Source organism: Parus major, chromosome 7 (assembly GCF_001522545.3).
Source record: "Parus major isolate Abel chromosome 7, Parus_major1.1, whole genome shotgun sequence".
Classification (NCBI taxonomy): domain Eukaryota; kingdom Metazoa; phylum Chordata; class Aves; order Passeriformes; family Paridae; genus Parus; species Parus major.
In genome coordinates this window covers 28544363-28559802 of record NC_031776.1, presented here as the reverse complement: position 1 = coordinate 28559802, position 15440 = coordinate 28544363, and the positions used below count along the sequence as shown (strand labels likewise).

Below are 15440 nucleotides of genomic sequence, written 5' to 3'. Positions count from 1 at the left end.
AATAAAATATCTGTAGAATATTAATTCTTCTTGTCCTTTTCTTTGAGAGCTGACAATGATTAACTGCAAGAGAATGTGCAATAAAGGACCAATATTACAACAGTAATTTATTTTGTGAGAATGTTTAAAAATGAAATTTCATCAAGTCTGCATATTGATCACTTTATTAAACTGTTATTTGATACACTTTGAATGTAAAATATTCTATGTTATTATTAGCTCATACATGACTTATCAGAAATTCAGCCTCATGGTGAAGGAAGGAATTTCCTGAATTCTCTATCCCGTCCTCATGTATTTGATACTTCAAAAATGTGCAGTGTGTAAGTATTTTTCCACTTGAATATCGTAAATTCCCTGCTTTGTGTGAAGGATTTGGCCACATGATTCCCATTTCAGTGGCAGGAATGTTGGTGTTGCTCTGCAGAGCCCCGAGCTGTTGGTTGTGGCTGGAGTCTGAGCAGGATGAGCTGAGCTATCCTTGCTGCAGTTCAGCAGGATCAGGGATGCTGCAGCTACTGGTTTTTGGTATCTGAGCTAGCTTTGCTAGCTGCAAGACTAAGATTTCTACAATATATTTGTAATTACAATACATTATTTTATATATATTACTCTAGTAAATGTGAAAGACCTATCATTCCTCTAAATTGAGTTGAAATTATTTTATAATTAGCTCATTTTTTTTTCCTCTAAGCAATATGACAGCAAGTACATAGATTTAAAAAACTTGCCTTCCTCTCTGCTATTTCAGAAAATCTGATAAAGCACAGCAAAAGTAGGTTACTCTTCCTTTTTTGCCTTCTCTCAAAATAGGAGTATTTCAAAAGGGGATTAAAGCTTATAAAATGCGCCACTGTTCATTTTATAGATGGTTTTATCTCTGAAAAACATCAGGTATGCAAAGTTACCCAAGTACAGCTATAAGGTTTAAAAACTTCAATGTTTCTAAAATTTATGCCACTGGTAGCACAATAAAAAAAACACTGGTCTGTGAACCCAGTTTGTGTTTAAAATTCAGAAGCAGATGGAGATCTCTCTCCTGGAGTGTAAGATGTGCTGCTGGAGCAGGATCAGGACACGACGCTGCAGTCTGGACAGGCACAGGGAACTGCACTGGTGTCAGACCAGTGGAGCTTCCCGGTGCAGCTAAAATGCAGCCCTGCAGGTGTGAAATGCCAGTTTGCAGGAGTTCTGTGCGTCTGTAGCGGTCGTTTCCATACTTGTATAAAAAGTCAAGTATCACGGAGGGTTTGTCACTGTTACTGGTTGCTGCCTCAAAATATCAGCAAGTGCACAAACTGTGCAAGCTGAGCCCTGGGTGCATCTCCCTCTCAACTTCCACTTCTCCCCTCTCAACTGGTACCAATTAATGATAAGGACTTGCTGAGAAAATCTGATGCTAACAAAATTGTCTTTGGTTATTCCAGATATTTTTCTTTTTTTTTTTTTTTTTTAGTTTGAAGGAATGCAGTAAGTTTAATCAAGGTCAGATTATTATTGAGGATTCCTAATGTCCCAGATTTGAAACAAACAACACACTCATCCCAAATCCCTTGTCCTTTCCCCCACCCCTTAAACTGTTTTATTTATACATCTGATGAATATTCAGATGTGTTTGAGCACAATAATAGTACCTATTTTTCCAAAGAAGCTTATACTAGGAAACTAAATCAAGGAAAGCCTAAATGTCCCAAAATACAAAATGTTATTTATGTTTAAGGGAAATTATGGAAATCCAGCATTTGCCCACGTGATTGCATCTAACTGTTCCTGGATTTTTTTTTAACTATAATTTATCTGTTTGAATGAGTTCTTTGATTTTTCTGTGTTTTGTGCCATTCTAGAAGTACCTGTAGCCAAAATGTTGAGTTTTATGTGAGCTATTTAGCTCTGTTGTAGAAATTACAAGAGGAACTGTTTTCAGTGAACAAGAAAATAATTATAGGGAAATACCCACATTACTAATTCAAATAAATACTGTTAATTTTTCCATTTGTTTCTTACTCCTTAGGTATAATGTTGAAATTAAAGGCAGATTTTGTTACCCCCAGGGCAAGGGGAATGAAATACATTCTTTGTTGCTTTTTCAGCAAGTGTCACACAACCTGTTTCTCTACTTCAATTGCTGTGGAGTGAACAGAAGTCCCAGGAAGGTGAGAATTCAGCCAGGTGAGGAGAAGGGATCTCTACATGTGCTCTGGGTGGTTCTGCAGGCACATGAGGAAATCCTGGATTGATCGACCCTCATAGCAGATCTTGTAGATGGTTGTAAATAATGGAAACCTGAAAGAAGCATGTAGGAATTAAAATAGTTTTTAAAGTTTATATGAATATTTCTATTCCATTTTAATTGAAAAAATCTTTTTGTTCTGTTGAAAGTAGAAAAATGTTTATCTTTACAATATAATTTTAGCTTGGGGCTGCTTTTACTGGAAGACTACTGGACGAACAAGAGCTAAAGAGGGGCAAATTATGGGAGTGACAGCAGAGAAAAGCTGTTTTGGAAACAAAATACCTATCCAGTATTTTTTATTTAGAAACAATTTTGAATTGCATATCCTCTTTTCCTGCTGTGTGCAAAATGGATATATTATTTGCAGTCATTACTGGTATCCAAAGGACTAAAAAGAATGAAAATGTCTAATGATTTTCTTTTCTTGGCTTAAAGGATTCTTTTCCTTTTACAAGCTGTCTTAGTCATTATGTAGTAAAAAATGAGTCCACTGAACAACTCGAAGCTGAGCATGTAACAAAGTACAATTATAGGATAATTATTAGATCAAGCTGTGGTTTAAAGCTGCTGTCAAAATGAGCTTTCCTTTTCTCTCTCATATTTGAAAGATTAATGCCACTTGAATCTTCTGTATCTGTTCCAATTCTAATAAATTTTTAAGGATTCATTTAGCAGTGTTTGACTTCTCAATATTGCTGGTGTATAAGAGGGAATGGGATGGAAGGAAGTTTAGCTCTGTCGTGTGAATTGAGGGAAAGGTTTCAAATTATAAATAATCTTACATCATCCCAAGGAATTAGAGGTACTTTTTACCTCAGCAGTATTTGTGACACTGAGGTATTGATATCAGCACACATTAGCTGTTCAGTGAGTGTAAAAATCTTTGATTAGGAATATGATCCTGAAATTTGTACCGAGATAACCAAGTTCAGGTTTGCACTGAGAGCAGGACTGCTGCAAGCTGCAGTGGTATATTGGTATACTGAGAACAAGAAACCCATTGGCCCATAAATCATGTCTGCAAGATGATTCTGTGTACAGCCTTAAATCTTATTTGGGGGATGGGGATGTCTGGGAGGCTTCTTTACATTACAGTTTCTTCTGTTTCCTGTGTATGGGTCAATTGCTTAAGAGTGATGATCTCTGTGGGTCCCTTCCAACTCAAAATATTCTGTGATTGTTTTCTCTGCTGTTCCAATATGTGATCTCACATTACTCTGACTTCTATTAGGTACTAACAGTATCCCCTGAACCCACTCTCTGCCTGTGACTTGTTTCTTCTAACACTGCTCAGCCCTTATCGCATTCAACTGACCCTGGCAATGAGGAGTCAAGCCAGGCTCTAGCAGTGGCCCAAGGTGTAGAAAGCTGTTCTTGCAGAAATGAATAAAATAATTAAACACAAGTACAGTTAAGGAGGTTCTGAATCACTCATAATTTGTTGTTGATTTTGTTGTTTTTTTTAAATTAAAGCACTTACTTATGGAGCATATCTTTCTGTTTCAGAATTTTGTAGACTTCGGCTGAGGTCTGAGGACCTTGCAGCTTTTGTCCATTCAGCATCTCCTTTTCCAGCTCCTCAATGGACTAGAAGAGAGAAGACTGATTGGGTCAGAGGGGATACTGCTGTGATACCAGCAGTTATCAAGGTAAACAATTGATGCCTTTGTAAAACACAGAAGGACTTCTTCATGCATTAGTGTAAAATATTTCAAAATAGTCCTTACTTTTCCTGTGCGAGCAAAGGCTTCTGCTACTTTTCTGTTTCGTCCCCCATAGCAGGTGGTGATGAGATCGGCGACCCCACAGCTTTCCAAAAAGGTGGCTATTGACACTGGTCCCTTGCAGAACATCTTGGCAAAGGCCACCATCTCCATGAGGCCCAGGCGTATCACTGCTGCCTTGGTGTTGTCACCGAAGCTCAGTCCATCGCAGAACCCCGCGCCCACCGCCACGATGTTCTGAAAATGGGCCAGTGCAAAATACAGGGGAGGGAAGGAAACGGTCAGCCAAGGTGTGCAGCTCATCAGCGTGTACTGAGCTGCAAGAAAACCCCACAAATCCCTCTTCGTCAGAACAAGGGTCAGTTTCCAATGGCCATGAGTTTATCTTATGAAGAAACAGGTCAGATAATGTTGAACAAAAGTTGCTGGACTTTTAGAAGATTTTTATTATCTACTGTTACTCCCATGAGCAAAAACCAAAGCAGTGTTTTATACACTAATATTGCAATCACGTAGCATGTATGTGCAATTAGTGTTTTGTTTTTTCCCCAGTTCCAAGTTGGATCTCACTGACCTTTCTGTTTAACTATTTAAAATATCCCACACAGAGTCATACCTGTCTACACTTTCCTTGTGGGTCTTTGATTTGAGCAGGCAGGAGCATCTTTTAGAGCTGATTTGAGCATCTATGAAGATGCTGCAATAGATCAAATTTTGGGCTTACCTACAAATATGAATAGAACTGCTCTTCTCTACAACTCTAAACAAATCTCTCAGGATCTTAAACATCTTCACAACTCCTCACCATTGTTTGGCATGTTTCCCTTCCCACCTTCCAATTCCCAGCTCCTAAATAAGTCCCTAAATAACTGTAGTTCAGTGTATATGAGTAATATGCCACCTTGTGCTACCATTGGTGTGTTTGCTCCAGACATGTATGTACCCCAGTGCACGTTTAATTTTTAAAGTTTTTTTTAGCAGAGGCAAAACCAAAGCTTTTATTTCAAGAAGTGCAATGATTTATCACAAAACAGAAAAACCCTCTCTCCCATCTGTTCCTGCCCCCAGTTCTGCTCTGTGGCAAAAAGCAAAATCTGTAGTGTTTGGTTTTGTATGTCAAGAAATTTTATTTTTGTATGTGAAGTTAAACAGGACCAGATCTTTCCTCATCAGTCATCCACCTCCTCCATGGAAAGGTGAATTATTGAAGTATAAATGACTAATTCTGTGAAGAAGTAAAAAAGATCACAGGCTGAAGTCACTTTCAATTCATATAAAAGCAAACTATGAATCTCATACAATTGTCCCCTCACTGGAAATTTGGTGACTCTGGTGTTATTTCTGATCACACCTGGGATCTCTGTGTGGGCATTGCTGAATGCTGCACAGATGTGCTGCCAACACAGATCATAACTTCTGATGTGAATTTTCTAGCAAGTTAGTACTTAAATCATGGACATAATTATTAGTGGAGCTAATCTGTGTAGTGAGGGTCTTTGTTTTGTGTGCTCACAACACACAGACAAGAATACACAGTGGACTAAACTCTGCTCTCAAAACTAGATGTGCCTCTGGTAAAATAAAGATAAAAATACAAGTATTTTGAAATGCTTTGCCTGCAGCTACATTTTAGATAAATTTCCCCTTTTTGAGACATTTATTTCCCAGGCTGGAAAACTTATTTCCCAGGTTGGAAAACTGGCTCATGAATGATTCATCTTGTCTATCCTCATTCACTCACATGGTGACAGGACTCAAATTAGACCCCGTGGCTTACAGAAAACTCAGGTGAGGTTAGAATTTGGCCCTAATAAAACAGATTGGCTTGAAAACACTCACTTTTAAGGCTCCACAAAGCTCCACTGTATCGGAGTCAAGCACCACAGTAATCCTGAAATTTGGGGTCTGCATTAATTCTTTAAAGATTTCACCTTGTGTTTCATTTTTGCATCCTGTGGGAAGGAAGGATGAAAGAGAACTTTTACAATGTTTCAGAGTGCACACAATTAACCTTAAATAAGGTCCTAGGGGTTTACTTCAGGTTTTGTGATCCCAGTCCCAAGGTGTTGCTAAATTAGAGGTTTGTGCAACAGCAGTTTCTGCTGCTGGAGGTCAGTGTTCCACTCCAGGCCACTGATCAACGTTGCTTAGTGACACTTTAAAGAGCTTAAAAGTAGATACCCCCTAATGAATCTTTCTGCCTGAGAAAACTTGTACAACCACAGACATTACAAAATACATTATTTACAAACCATTCCCTGAAAGACAATGGTGTAATTTCTGCTTTGAAAATGTAAACCTGTGTCACTGCTAAGTACTATGATGGGGTACAAATGACTGTTGCCCAGTTACAGGGAGATCCACAGATGATGAAATTGAAGGTTGCCACTGCTAAAACCTTTTTCCTACCAATTGTACAGAGGTCATGTATCATGTTGTTACAGTGCTCAGCCAAGGAGAACCCCTAGTGCTAAAGGACCCAAGGTTTGCCTTAATCCACAGAGCCCATGGCCAGTTAGGCAAAGACCTTTGAATAGAGTTTCACTTCAATTTTGTTCAAGGTAGCTTGGTTTCCTTCAGGGGGAGCTCAGCTATGAGTTTTTCTAGCCTGGGGCACCACATTCTGGTAGCTGGGAGATTTCTCACCATCTCCTGAGAACCTTTAGGATTGCTTCTTGTTCTTCACAATACCAGCTCTCTTTGAGGTGGCTGTTTCTGGGCTGCATGGCTTTCCACGAGGACAAAAGTAAGGTGCAAAGCTCTTTGCACAGTCATCATCACACCACGGCTTCAAACCAGGACAGCAGAAATTAAATTCTCTCCCAGGAGAATTAATATAACTCAACTCTCCTGATCATGTCTAGTCCTATTTGTGCCTAGTTGCTCTTTCAGTAACAAATGCCCACTGCTAGTTTGCACCATTAATGTAATATTTGCAAGGCAAAGGAACATTATTGCAACACAATTTATTTTTCTTTTGCTTCTCCTAGCTATGGAAAAATGTAACTTTAATTTTGACTGACTTAAAAAATCTCTGAGTTTTAAAACCTACTGGATGAACTTTTCAAATCAGGTCAGACTCAGTCTTGGGAGGATCTGAAGTCGTGGCTTGGCAAGAATTCCAAATGGGAGCGAAGAACAGAATGTTACTGGGTTTTCTTTTCCAAACAAAGAAATTTTTAGATGAAGAAATACACCTCTGGGAGTGTGAGCACATAGGAGCTTCTGATTACACTTCTTTAGACTGTATTGTGTATCAGCTGCTAATGTACTCCATGTTGAGCTCTACAGACATAAATGGTGTCTCTTGACAACTCCTACAGAAGCAGGATTAAGCTGTGATATTTTCAATGGATTAAATTAGCTCTCAGCACTGAAACCCACTGTCAGTTTGAATCTGACTTTTTTAGCACCAAACCCTCTGGAAATAATCCTGGCTCCCTGAAGGAGCTCAGCAGGCAAACTGCTCCACTTGGGAACCACCTGGGACCAGTCTCATCCCCCTGCTTTTTCCAGAGGTTATCCTGCCACAGATGACTTTAAACCCCAGCTCTAATTGGCTCTTTGCAATAGTTACCAATGGTGGTCTCACAGAACTTCTCATCAGCCACTTCTTTGGCTATGTTGGCCCCCATCAGCACACTGATCTCTATTTTCAGTTGCTCTCGAATGAGGTCAGAGATGAGCTTCAGGCCATCAGGACCCTCATCAATCCCCTGAAAAGAAGATAGTTAAAGCCAGGGTATTAGAATTAGGAAAATGACAGCAGCAGAGCACTGGTGAAACAGAAGGTGTTCTATTGCCTACAGCTCTCTGCTTTTAATTGAAAAGAAAGGGTCTTAAAATCACTAGTGTTAGCCATTAATACAAATGCTCTGGATTTCTAGTTTGGTAACTGCAAATTCAAGGCAAGCTCAGGGAGAAGGGGTGACAGTCAAGGTAATCCTGTAAGGGGCCTCACATCAAGTGCTGCTGTCCTGAGGCTTGCTTTCTTTGATGTTGTATTTTTCCTTTCAGTTAAATTTCTGTAGTACGGCATCAGACATTTAAAATTAAGTCTGTAAGAAATGGCTTTTTTTGCAAGATCTAAGTATTAATCAGAGTGCTTTTTGGGTGTTAGGAAGTATACTGAACTATCTTGGGCTTTTTTAAGCTAAATTTGCAGAAATGTCCTTCCTCTCCTACCTTCCTCACTTCTCCTTACTGCTGCTTATGAGATAATTTCTACAGAGGGGAAGAGCTGGTATTGAAGTCCGAAAACTTGAATTACATTTCTTTCATTACAGTTTTAAGTGGGATATTTCCTGTAATGCAATCAAAAGGAGTGGTAAGACTACATTCCTATGATTTGCCTCTGGCTTTTAGTTTGACATTCTCTTAAAATATTCATACCTTTTAAGATTACGATTGTCTGGTACCTCTCTGACCTTAAGAAGAGATTCCTCAGTTCATGCCAGATAATTGCTTGAGTTTTGCAAAATCATTAGTGTTATTATGCCATTTTAATGCTGCCAAGAACAGCTTTAGTATGTACTTGGAAGAGGCACTTTGGCTCGGAGTTCTTAGTTAGGAGTTAGCTGAGGCTGTAGTCTCAGAGTATTTTTTCTGGCAGCAGTGCCAGCTTTATGCATCCCTTCCTCTTCCCATTTTCACCTCCATGCTGGTCCAAGTAGGAACTGATCCAAACTAAACATGACTGGCAAAGACAGATACTCTTAGCCTGCATAGGTTGCCCCATCCTTCCCTCTCCACAGCCACAAGAACAGTGGAAGGGCTGGCAGAGCTGGGCAAGTTTTAACTCTTGCAGAAAGAAATGCTTGTGTTTATGCAGAGCATGCAGCTGAGGGCTGCAGCTCCTGTCCTTAAGTTGGAGCTGTTTATTTACTCCATATTGACTAGGTACTGTGGAGACAACAGCTTACCTTGATCAGCGAAATCCCAAATGTTCCAGGTTTTATCTGACCTACAATCTGCTCACAGATTCGTCCAATAAATTGATGTGGCAGAACAAATACTAAAATATCTGCTCCGTTTGCTGCTTCAGCCACGTCTGGTACAGCCACCTGGGACGAGAGTGACAAGCAAAATGAGCCCCGGGTAGGAATCCTCAGTCCTTGCAAGACACCATCATGCCAAAGCCATGGTAGATGCAGTGCAAATGTCCTTAATTTTAACTGGCCCTCCACACAAGCAGCTACAGATCTCTTCTGAAATATACAAAGCAGCTGAACTGTTTTGGGGTTGGATTTTTTATAATTTTTTTATAATTTTACCCTGTGTGGGTAATCTGGGGAAGATTATATACTTCATAAATTTGCAGTGTGCTGGGAAGCCCCTTCATCTTCTTGATCTAGTTCCTGAAGATAGCTGACCAACCCCATATGATTCTTCTGGAATGAGTAGTAGCACTGGGGAGCACAGGAGAAAAATGGGGTGGTGGGACAGAGGCTCTTCTGGAAGTCTTTAGTTTTCATTAGGTCACCAGCTGAGTTACTGAGGAATAAATTGCATCAAAAGGCAGAGGTTATGATAATCTCTGGGCTGGTATGTGTCTTTGTTTTAAATATACCGTAATTTCCCAAGAGTTACAAAAACCTATACAATGTGCTTAAATACTACCTAGCTGTATCTTCCTCCAAATGCCATTACTCAGAACAGCAATTCAAGCCAGGCTGCAGAAGCAACAGCAGGTGACTTTGAGCCTGCTAGAGGCAGTTTACAGTACATCACTCTTGGATGCAGCCTTGGAGCATGCAGCCTTAAGCAAGTGGGATTCCCAGCAAGAAAACCGGAGCTGCTGCCAGCAAGGCTGCGTCTCTGGGAAAACAGTGAAGTGGGAGCAGAGCAGAGGCTGGCAGCACTGCACAGGCTGGGCTCCTGTCTCTCCAAAATGCTGCAGAGCAATGCAAGGAAAAGCTCAGCTTGTTTGGTTTTCTTTATTTTTTTCTTGGTTGGAGATGGCCTGAGGGTCCCTCTACTGCAACCAGCTGATTTTTGCTGGTGAAGCCTCAGGCTTTGCTCTAAATAGTGTGAGGCTGGCCTCAAGGGATGATGAAAACCCTGTTGATCTGCTAGAGTGTTGTAAAAATAACAGTGACAAGTCAGTTGTAACCCAGGAGAACTGTGTGCCAAGTTCAAACACCAGGAGTGCAAATATGCAATCACAGCACAAAATGGAATACTAAATATAACCACTCCCCAAACAAGGAGACCTGCCACATGCAGCATTTTAACTTCCCTTCACAACTGCAACTGTTCCAAAAATGTGGTGCTACTCACAAAGCAGTAGGCATTTGGCAAGATCTTGAACAGCCAAACCCCCTCACCTCACTTGCTCTGGTGGCAGAAAATTATCTAAGGTGATTCATTTAAGTAGAGATGTGTAACTTGGTATTTTAAATGTCCATAAAAATAAATATCTTATATTTTTTGATGGAATTGAGAGCTTTATTAACTACAGCTGTCCTGAAATCACCCATGAGCTGATAGGTCATTATTCATCTTGTAAGTTGCAGCCTCTTCTTTTGATTTCTTTTTGTGAAGAAAGGAGAAGAGTAGCTTTGTCTGTTTTTCCAGAAGATGCTGTGGGTTTGAAATATCTCAGCTCTGTGTAGACAGATCTCTGCCTGCCATTTCTAGAGCTGTGCTGATTTCTGCCAGGGAGGAGGATGGTGTGATACCAGCACAGACACAGTTGGTGTTTGAAGTTGTGTGTGACATACAAGACAAGCAGAAATCACAGAACTGAATTATATTCCTAGGACTTATAATGGAGTGAGTTAGGTGGCAAACTAGAACAAAGCAGTGAATTGCTTCCTAATTTCTTTCTCTGATGTTGCCTCCCTTATAAAAAATAAACAAATTCAGTGATTTTGAATTTCTGTTTTCAACTTACCACGTTGTGGGGTATCTTGTATCCAGGCAGATATTTAACATTTTCATGTTCCTGGTTGATGATTTCTGAGAGTTTCCTTCCGTTAATGATCTCTTCAAACACCCACATCTTGACAGTGGGATCAAATCTGTTGGAATTCTGGACATTTTTGCCAATGATTCTTGCTATGGCTGATCCCCTTTAAAATAAAAATAAAAATAATTAAAAGGGGAAAAGTACATTTTTTGTGAATTGGAAACACAAGTTACTTTAAACATCATAACTCATAAAAAGCCTGTGCTATAAAGCTGTCTAGCTACTTGCAACATTTATCAGAAAGCTTCATCCACTACCCTCCATCAAGAGCCCCTCAAGTTTATAAACAGAGAAAGTAGAACAGGGGAAAAATATAACTTCATAATGGAACTGAAGTAGTATCGAAGGCTATAGAGCAGGAGTGTGATGTACCATCAACAGCACTAAAAATACATTATCTGAGATGAAAATCTCTTATGGTCCTCAGATAATTCTGGTTTTTGTCAAGATCAATAAATGTAAAATGCCCCAGGTGGTAAATCAGTGCTGAGCAGTCTTGCTGTGACAGTCTTTGTGCATCTCATGTAAAATAGATGCATCCCACTTTCCTATCCATAATCAAACAGCTACAATAAGGATTTTACATAAGAGGTAAATGCTCAGAAAAAAAATCAAACAACCCTTCAACCTGGTGGTTTCTCTTTGCTTATTGTTCTAATTATCACTGTAACAGGACCTGTAATACTTGCAGCCTGAGGATATTTTAAGCATCCAGTTTACTCATCTTGAGTCATGCTGAGCATTTTTAATTTCAGGTCAGACAATAATTTTATTCCCCATCATCACTGCAGCCTTGCAAACACTCACATGGCAAGGGAGAATTAGAAACCTCACAGAAAATATTGGAAGTATTAATGAACTTGAACTTATTTGAGGAGGAGAGGTGATTATTTTTACTCCTCTCTTCCTTCTCTCCATTGTAATGCTACTTTAATCTCTCAAGTATTGGCCACTTTATTAAAACAAGTGAAAGAGAAGCTCCAGTTGCAGCACTCTTGTCCTCTGACCCACTTGTAACAAGGAGCATGAGGATTAGCTGTGGTGTGTGTTCTGGAACTGATAAAGTTCTTGGGGATATCAAAGTCTAGGTAAGTCGGAGCTGTTAATGATTCAAAGGGAAACCACATTGTAACTGACCCTCCTTGGTTCACCCATATTTTTCATGTAACAGGTTTGCATAAATTAAATTGCTCAATAACTACTAAGGTCTTATTAATAGGTAATTAAGGTCTTAATCTTCAATGATAAAGAAATCCTACTGCGATCACGTTTCACTTTGCTCAGTGTTGATTATATGCTATATCCTGAGCTACTGTAGTCTTTTTATTTAGTTATTTAGTTTGGGGCTTTTTGGTTGGTTTGTGGTTTTTGTTTAGGGTTTTTTTTAATTGTGTAAGGGATGATTTAGTTTGGTCCTTTACAATATTTAGGGAAGTATTTTAAGGGTGAACCTTTACTGTAAGACTTCTGCTATTTTGAAAAAAAGACATGCAGTTATACATTCATATTATTTATAAAATTGCTTATATTCTGGTTCTCTTGCCTTGCTATCAACAGAGGGCACATTCAAAGCTTGAGCTGAAGATGAATTTTGGCTCCACACAAGAAAACTGTACTAACAAGAAAAAGGCTTGGGTTTTTTTCATAAACTTGAGATATAAATTCATTGTCCACATTGTCCAGCACAACCTGGATGATGAATTTACACATCAAGCCTGCCCATAAAAATAACTTTTTTAGCTAAGTACCAAGAACATATGATTTTCTGTTGAAAGATGCAGACTCCAGCTCTAATCCCTGAAATCCTGAATGGGACTTGCAACTCTCAGTAGATAAACACAAACCCTCCTTTACCTACTGGCAACCACAAAATGCAGTGCAGCACTTGCTTCGCTCAACCATATCACTCATGAGCCTCCTGGCAGTGTTGACTTAGCAAGTCCCCGTGACCTGCTGAACTTCTGCAGCTGACATGAGCTTTTGCAACATTGCTGTGTCACGTGTCAACCACGATTCTGAGCTGCAGGAAAGCCTCAAGAGCACGGATCTGAACTGCCGCCCAAATATTTATGAGGAACATAAGAAAAAAAAAAATGTTTGCCAAAGGTAAACATTGTATTTCTCTGTAACACTAAAACAACCTGTTCTGCCACCAAGGCTATGAATAGATGTTATTCATAAATCAGAGCACAATCTTTATGTCCTCCCTGAAGATTTTAGAGTTGATGTATATGGTAGGAAGCAAGAGATGGGCCCAGGAAGACAGGCAGTATGGGTAAGAGATTGTATTGAATGGGCTGGGGTCTCAGTATCTCTGTAATATAGCTCTTTTCAAGTTTGTAGGTACATGTGGGAAAACAGACAACTTCCTCGAGTACAGACCTGAATACAACTAAGTGACTTTAAATGATGTCTCATGGAAAGGGGGACAGCCTGGGAAAAGCTGCTTGAGGATGCAGCAAGAGAATGATGAAGTTTGTGACTATGGGCTGACCAAAGGTAAAAAAAGTTGCCTTCCAAACATGCAGTCATGGCTGTTGAGGGCTTGGAAGAGACAATGAGCTGCCTGCACAGGCAGGTGAGGGAAGAGAAAGTGGCAGGAAGAGGGATACCTTCCCTGAAAAAACATGTGAAAGGAGCAGTTGAGGAAACAAGTGATGGGGCTAGAGAAAGGGAGAAGTATGACAGTGAGGTCCAGAAGATTTGGCTGTGCATGTTCCATGTGAAAGGCTGTATCTGTGAGATGTCATGCACAAAGAGAATGCATTGAGGGCAGTGGACTGTTTTTACAAGGCAGGAAGTCAGAGAGCTGTGCTTTAACTCTGCTGTGTTCTCAGCAGCTCACAAGCGACCACTCCCTCACTTACTGACTCTTCTGGCATTACTTCCACCTAGCTGTCAGATATTTTTAAAATCTTAAGAAGCTTGCTCTCCTTGTACAAAAACAATCACCAGAACTACCTGGAGGCTGGGTTTGCTAATCCCGAATGCATGCACATGCATGTTGGTCTGTTTGTTTGTGCTCAGTGTACAGAAAGCATAAGAAAAGTAAGATGCTAAGTCGAGTGAGATGGATTTACTGATCTTACCGGGATCTGTCAAGCTCAGGGAGTTCTGTAGACCTGTGCTTTTTCTGGGCTGGAAAGGACTGAGCAGTAGCAAACATATTCTTAAGAATGAGGATAAATGAGAGACCTGAACACTATGCTGTGTCCACACCAAGATGCAGAAGGACATGCTGAGGAGGATGGAATTGAAAGGCGCCAATACACTGTGGCTTTAAATGAAGCCCGCGCCCCGGTTCCTTCAGAGGAACACAAACAGCATCACCACCCTTCTCACTGCTGAATGCTTCAACCTGAACTGCCGGGGCCCTGCCGCAGGCACACACAGCGACAGCTGCAGATCCTGGCCTCTCTCTGGGTTCTGTCGCCAGGCTTTAAGCGACTCACACACCTGGGGCGACGCGGGAGCCTCATGTCTTTGCAGTTCTCATTGACCGGTGCATCTCTCGGGGCCGATGGTCCCTGCCCAGGAGCCCAGAACCGCGGCAGGACGGGCCCGGGGTCGCTGTTTCAGGACCACGGAGACGCTCCGCGCCCCCGGCCCCGCCGCTCCCCGTACCGCACCTGTTGCGAAACCCCCCCTCGCCGCGGCGGGAGGAAAAACCGAGGAAGGAACGGGGGAAGGAGGAGGAAAAGGGAAAGACATGAGGGAGAAAAAGGGAGGAGGGCAAAGGGAGAGCCCCCCCGCGCTGCGGCACTCACCAGTTCCCCGAGCCGACGATGCAGACGCGGAGCGGCGACATCCTGCGGGCTGCGTGCCGCCCGCGGGGCTCGGCTCGGAGGGTTCGGTCCCTCCCCAGGCAGCACCGCCCCTGCCGGCCGGCCCGGCCCCCGGCGATGCGGGAGGGACGGGCGTGTGCGAGCGGCGGCCCCGGGGCAGCGCCGGGTCCTCCCCGGCCCCGCCTGCGGCCCCGGCGGATGCTCTGCCCGGGTCGGTCCTTGCGCCGAGGGCTGCCCTGACAGTGTCGGCTGGGAGGGGGAGATTCAGTGCCCCGGAAGGGGAATGGGGAAAATGGTGTCTTCTCCTAAATGTAAAGGGATAAGGACCCGCGTGGGGAAAGCGGGAAGCCCGGCACTTCTCGTGGGGTGGGACCTTCTTGCCCGCCAGCAGCCCCGAGGGTTTCGGTAGGGTGGGTAACGTGGCTGAGTCTGTGGCAGGAACACAAGCTGGGCTCTTCGGGACAGTGAGAGACATCTCAAGGTCCTACCTGCCCTGCCCCACAAAGAGTAATGGTTTAAATCCTTCAGTCACATTAGGAAAACACAAAGAAAAGACTATGAGTGCGTTAGCAGAGTTAAATTGAGCTGATAAACCCTGAACTATATCACAGCTCTTAATATGGGACATCAAATAGAAGTTGTCTGCAAGGAAGAACAAAAAGGAGTGTTGGTCATTTTCTCCTACATTGTTTAATCATGCATAGCACCCTGTGAATTACCACATTTTA

The 15440-nt window shown here is 41.7% G+C and overlaps 1 protein-coding gene across 1 annotated transcript; it reads right to left on the bottom strand.

Moving 5' to 3' along the window:
• Positions 1 to 146: 146 nt before the first annotated feature.
• LOC107207486 (glycerol-3-phosphate dehydrogenase 1-like protein) lies at positions 147 to 14858 on the bottom strand. Its single transcript, XM_015634678.2, has 8 exons — positions 14695 to 14858; positions 10853 to 11030; positions 8880 to 9020; positions 7535 to 7673; positions 5797 to 5909; positions 3961 to 4194; positions 3714 to 3820; positions 147 to 2283 (listed from the first exon to the last, which is right to left on the bottom strand). The coding sequence occupies exons 1-8, from the start codon at positions 14733 to 14735 to the stop codon at positions 2187 to 2189; spliced, it is 1050 nt and encodes a 349-aa protein (XP_015490164.1). The 5' UTR covers positions 14736 to 14858; the 3' UTR covers positions 147 to 2186.
• Positions 14859 to 15440: the final 582 nt, after the last annotated feature.

Excerpts from the sequence above, each read along its gene's own strand:
- LOC107207486 (XM_015634678.2), bottom strand. The coding sequence starts at position 14,735 with ATGTCGCCGCTCCGCGTCTGCATCGTCGGCTCGGGGAACTG. Across the intron at positions 11,031-14,694 it reads ATCGTCGGCTCGGGGAACTG|GGGATCAGCCATAGCAAGAA; the intron begins GTGAGTGCCGCA and ends TTTATTTTAAAG. Across the intron at positions 5,910-7,534 it reads GTTCTGTGAGACCACCATTG|GATGCAAAAATGAAACACAA; the intron begins GTAACTATTGCA and ends TCCTTCCCACAG.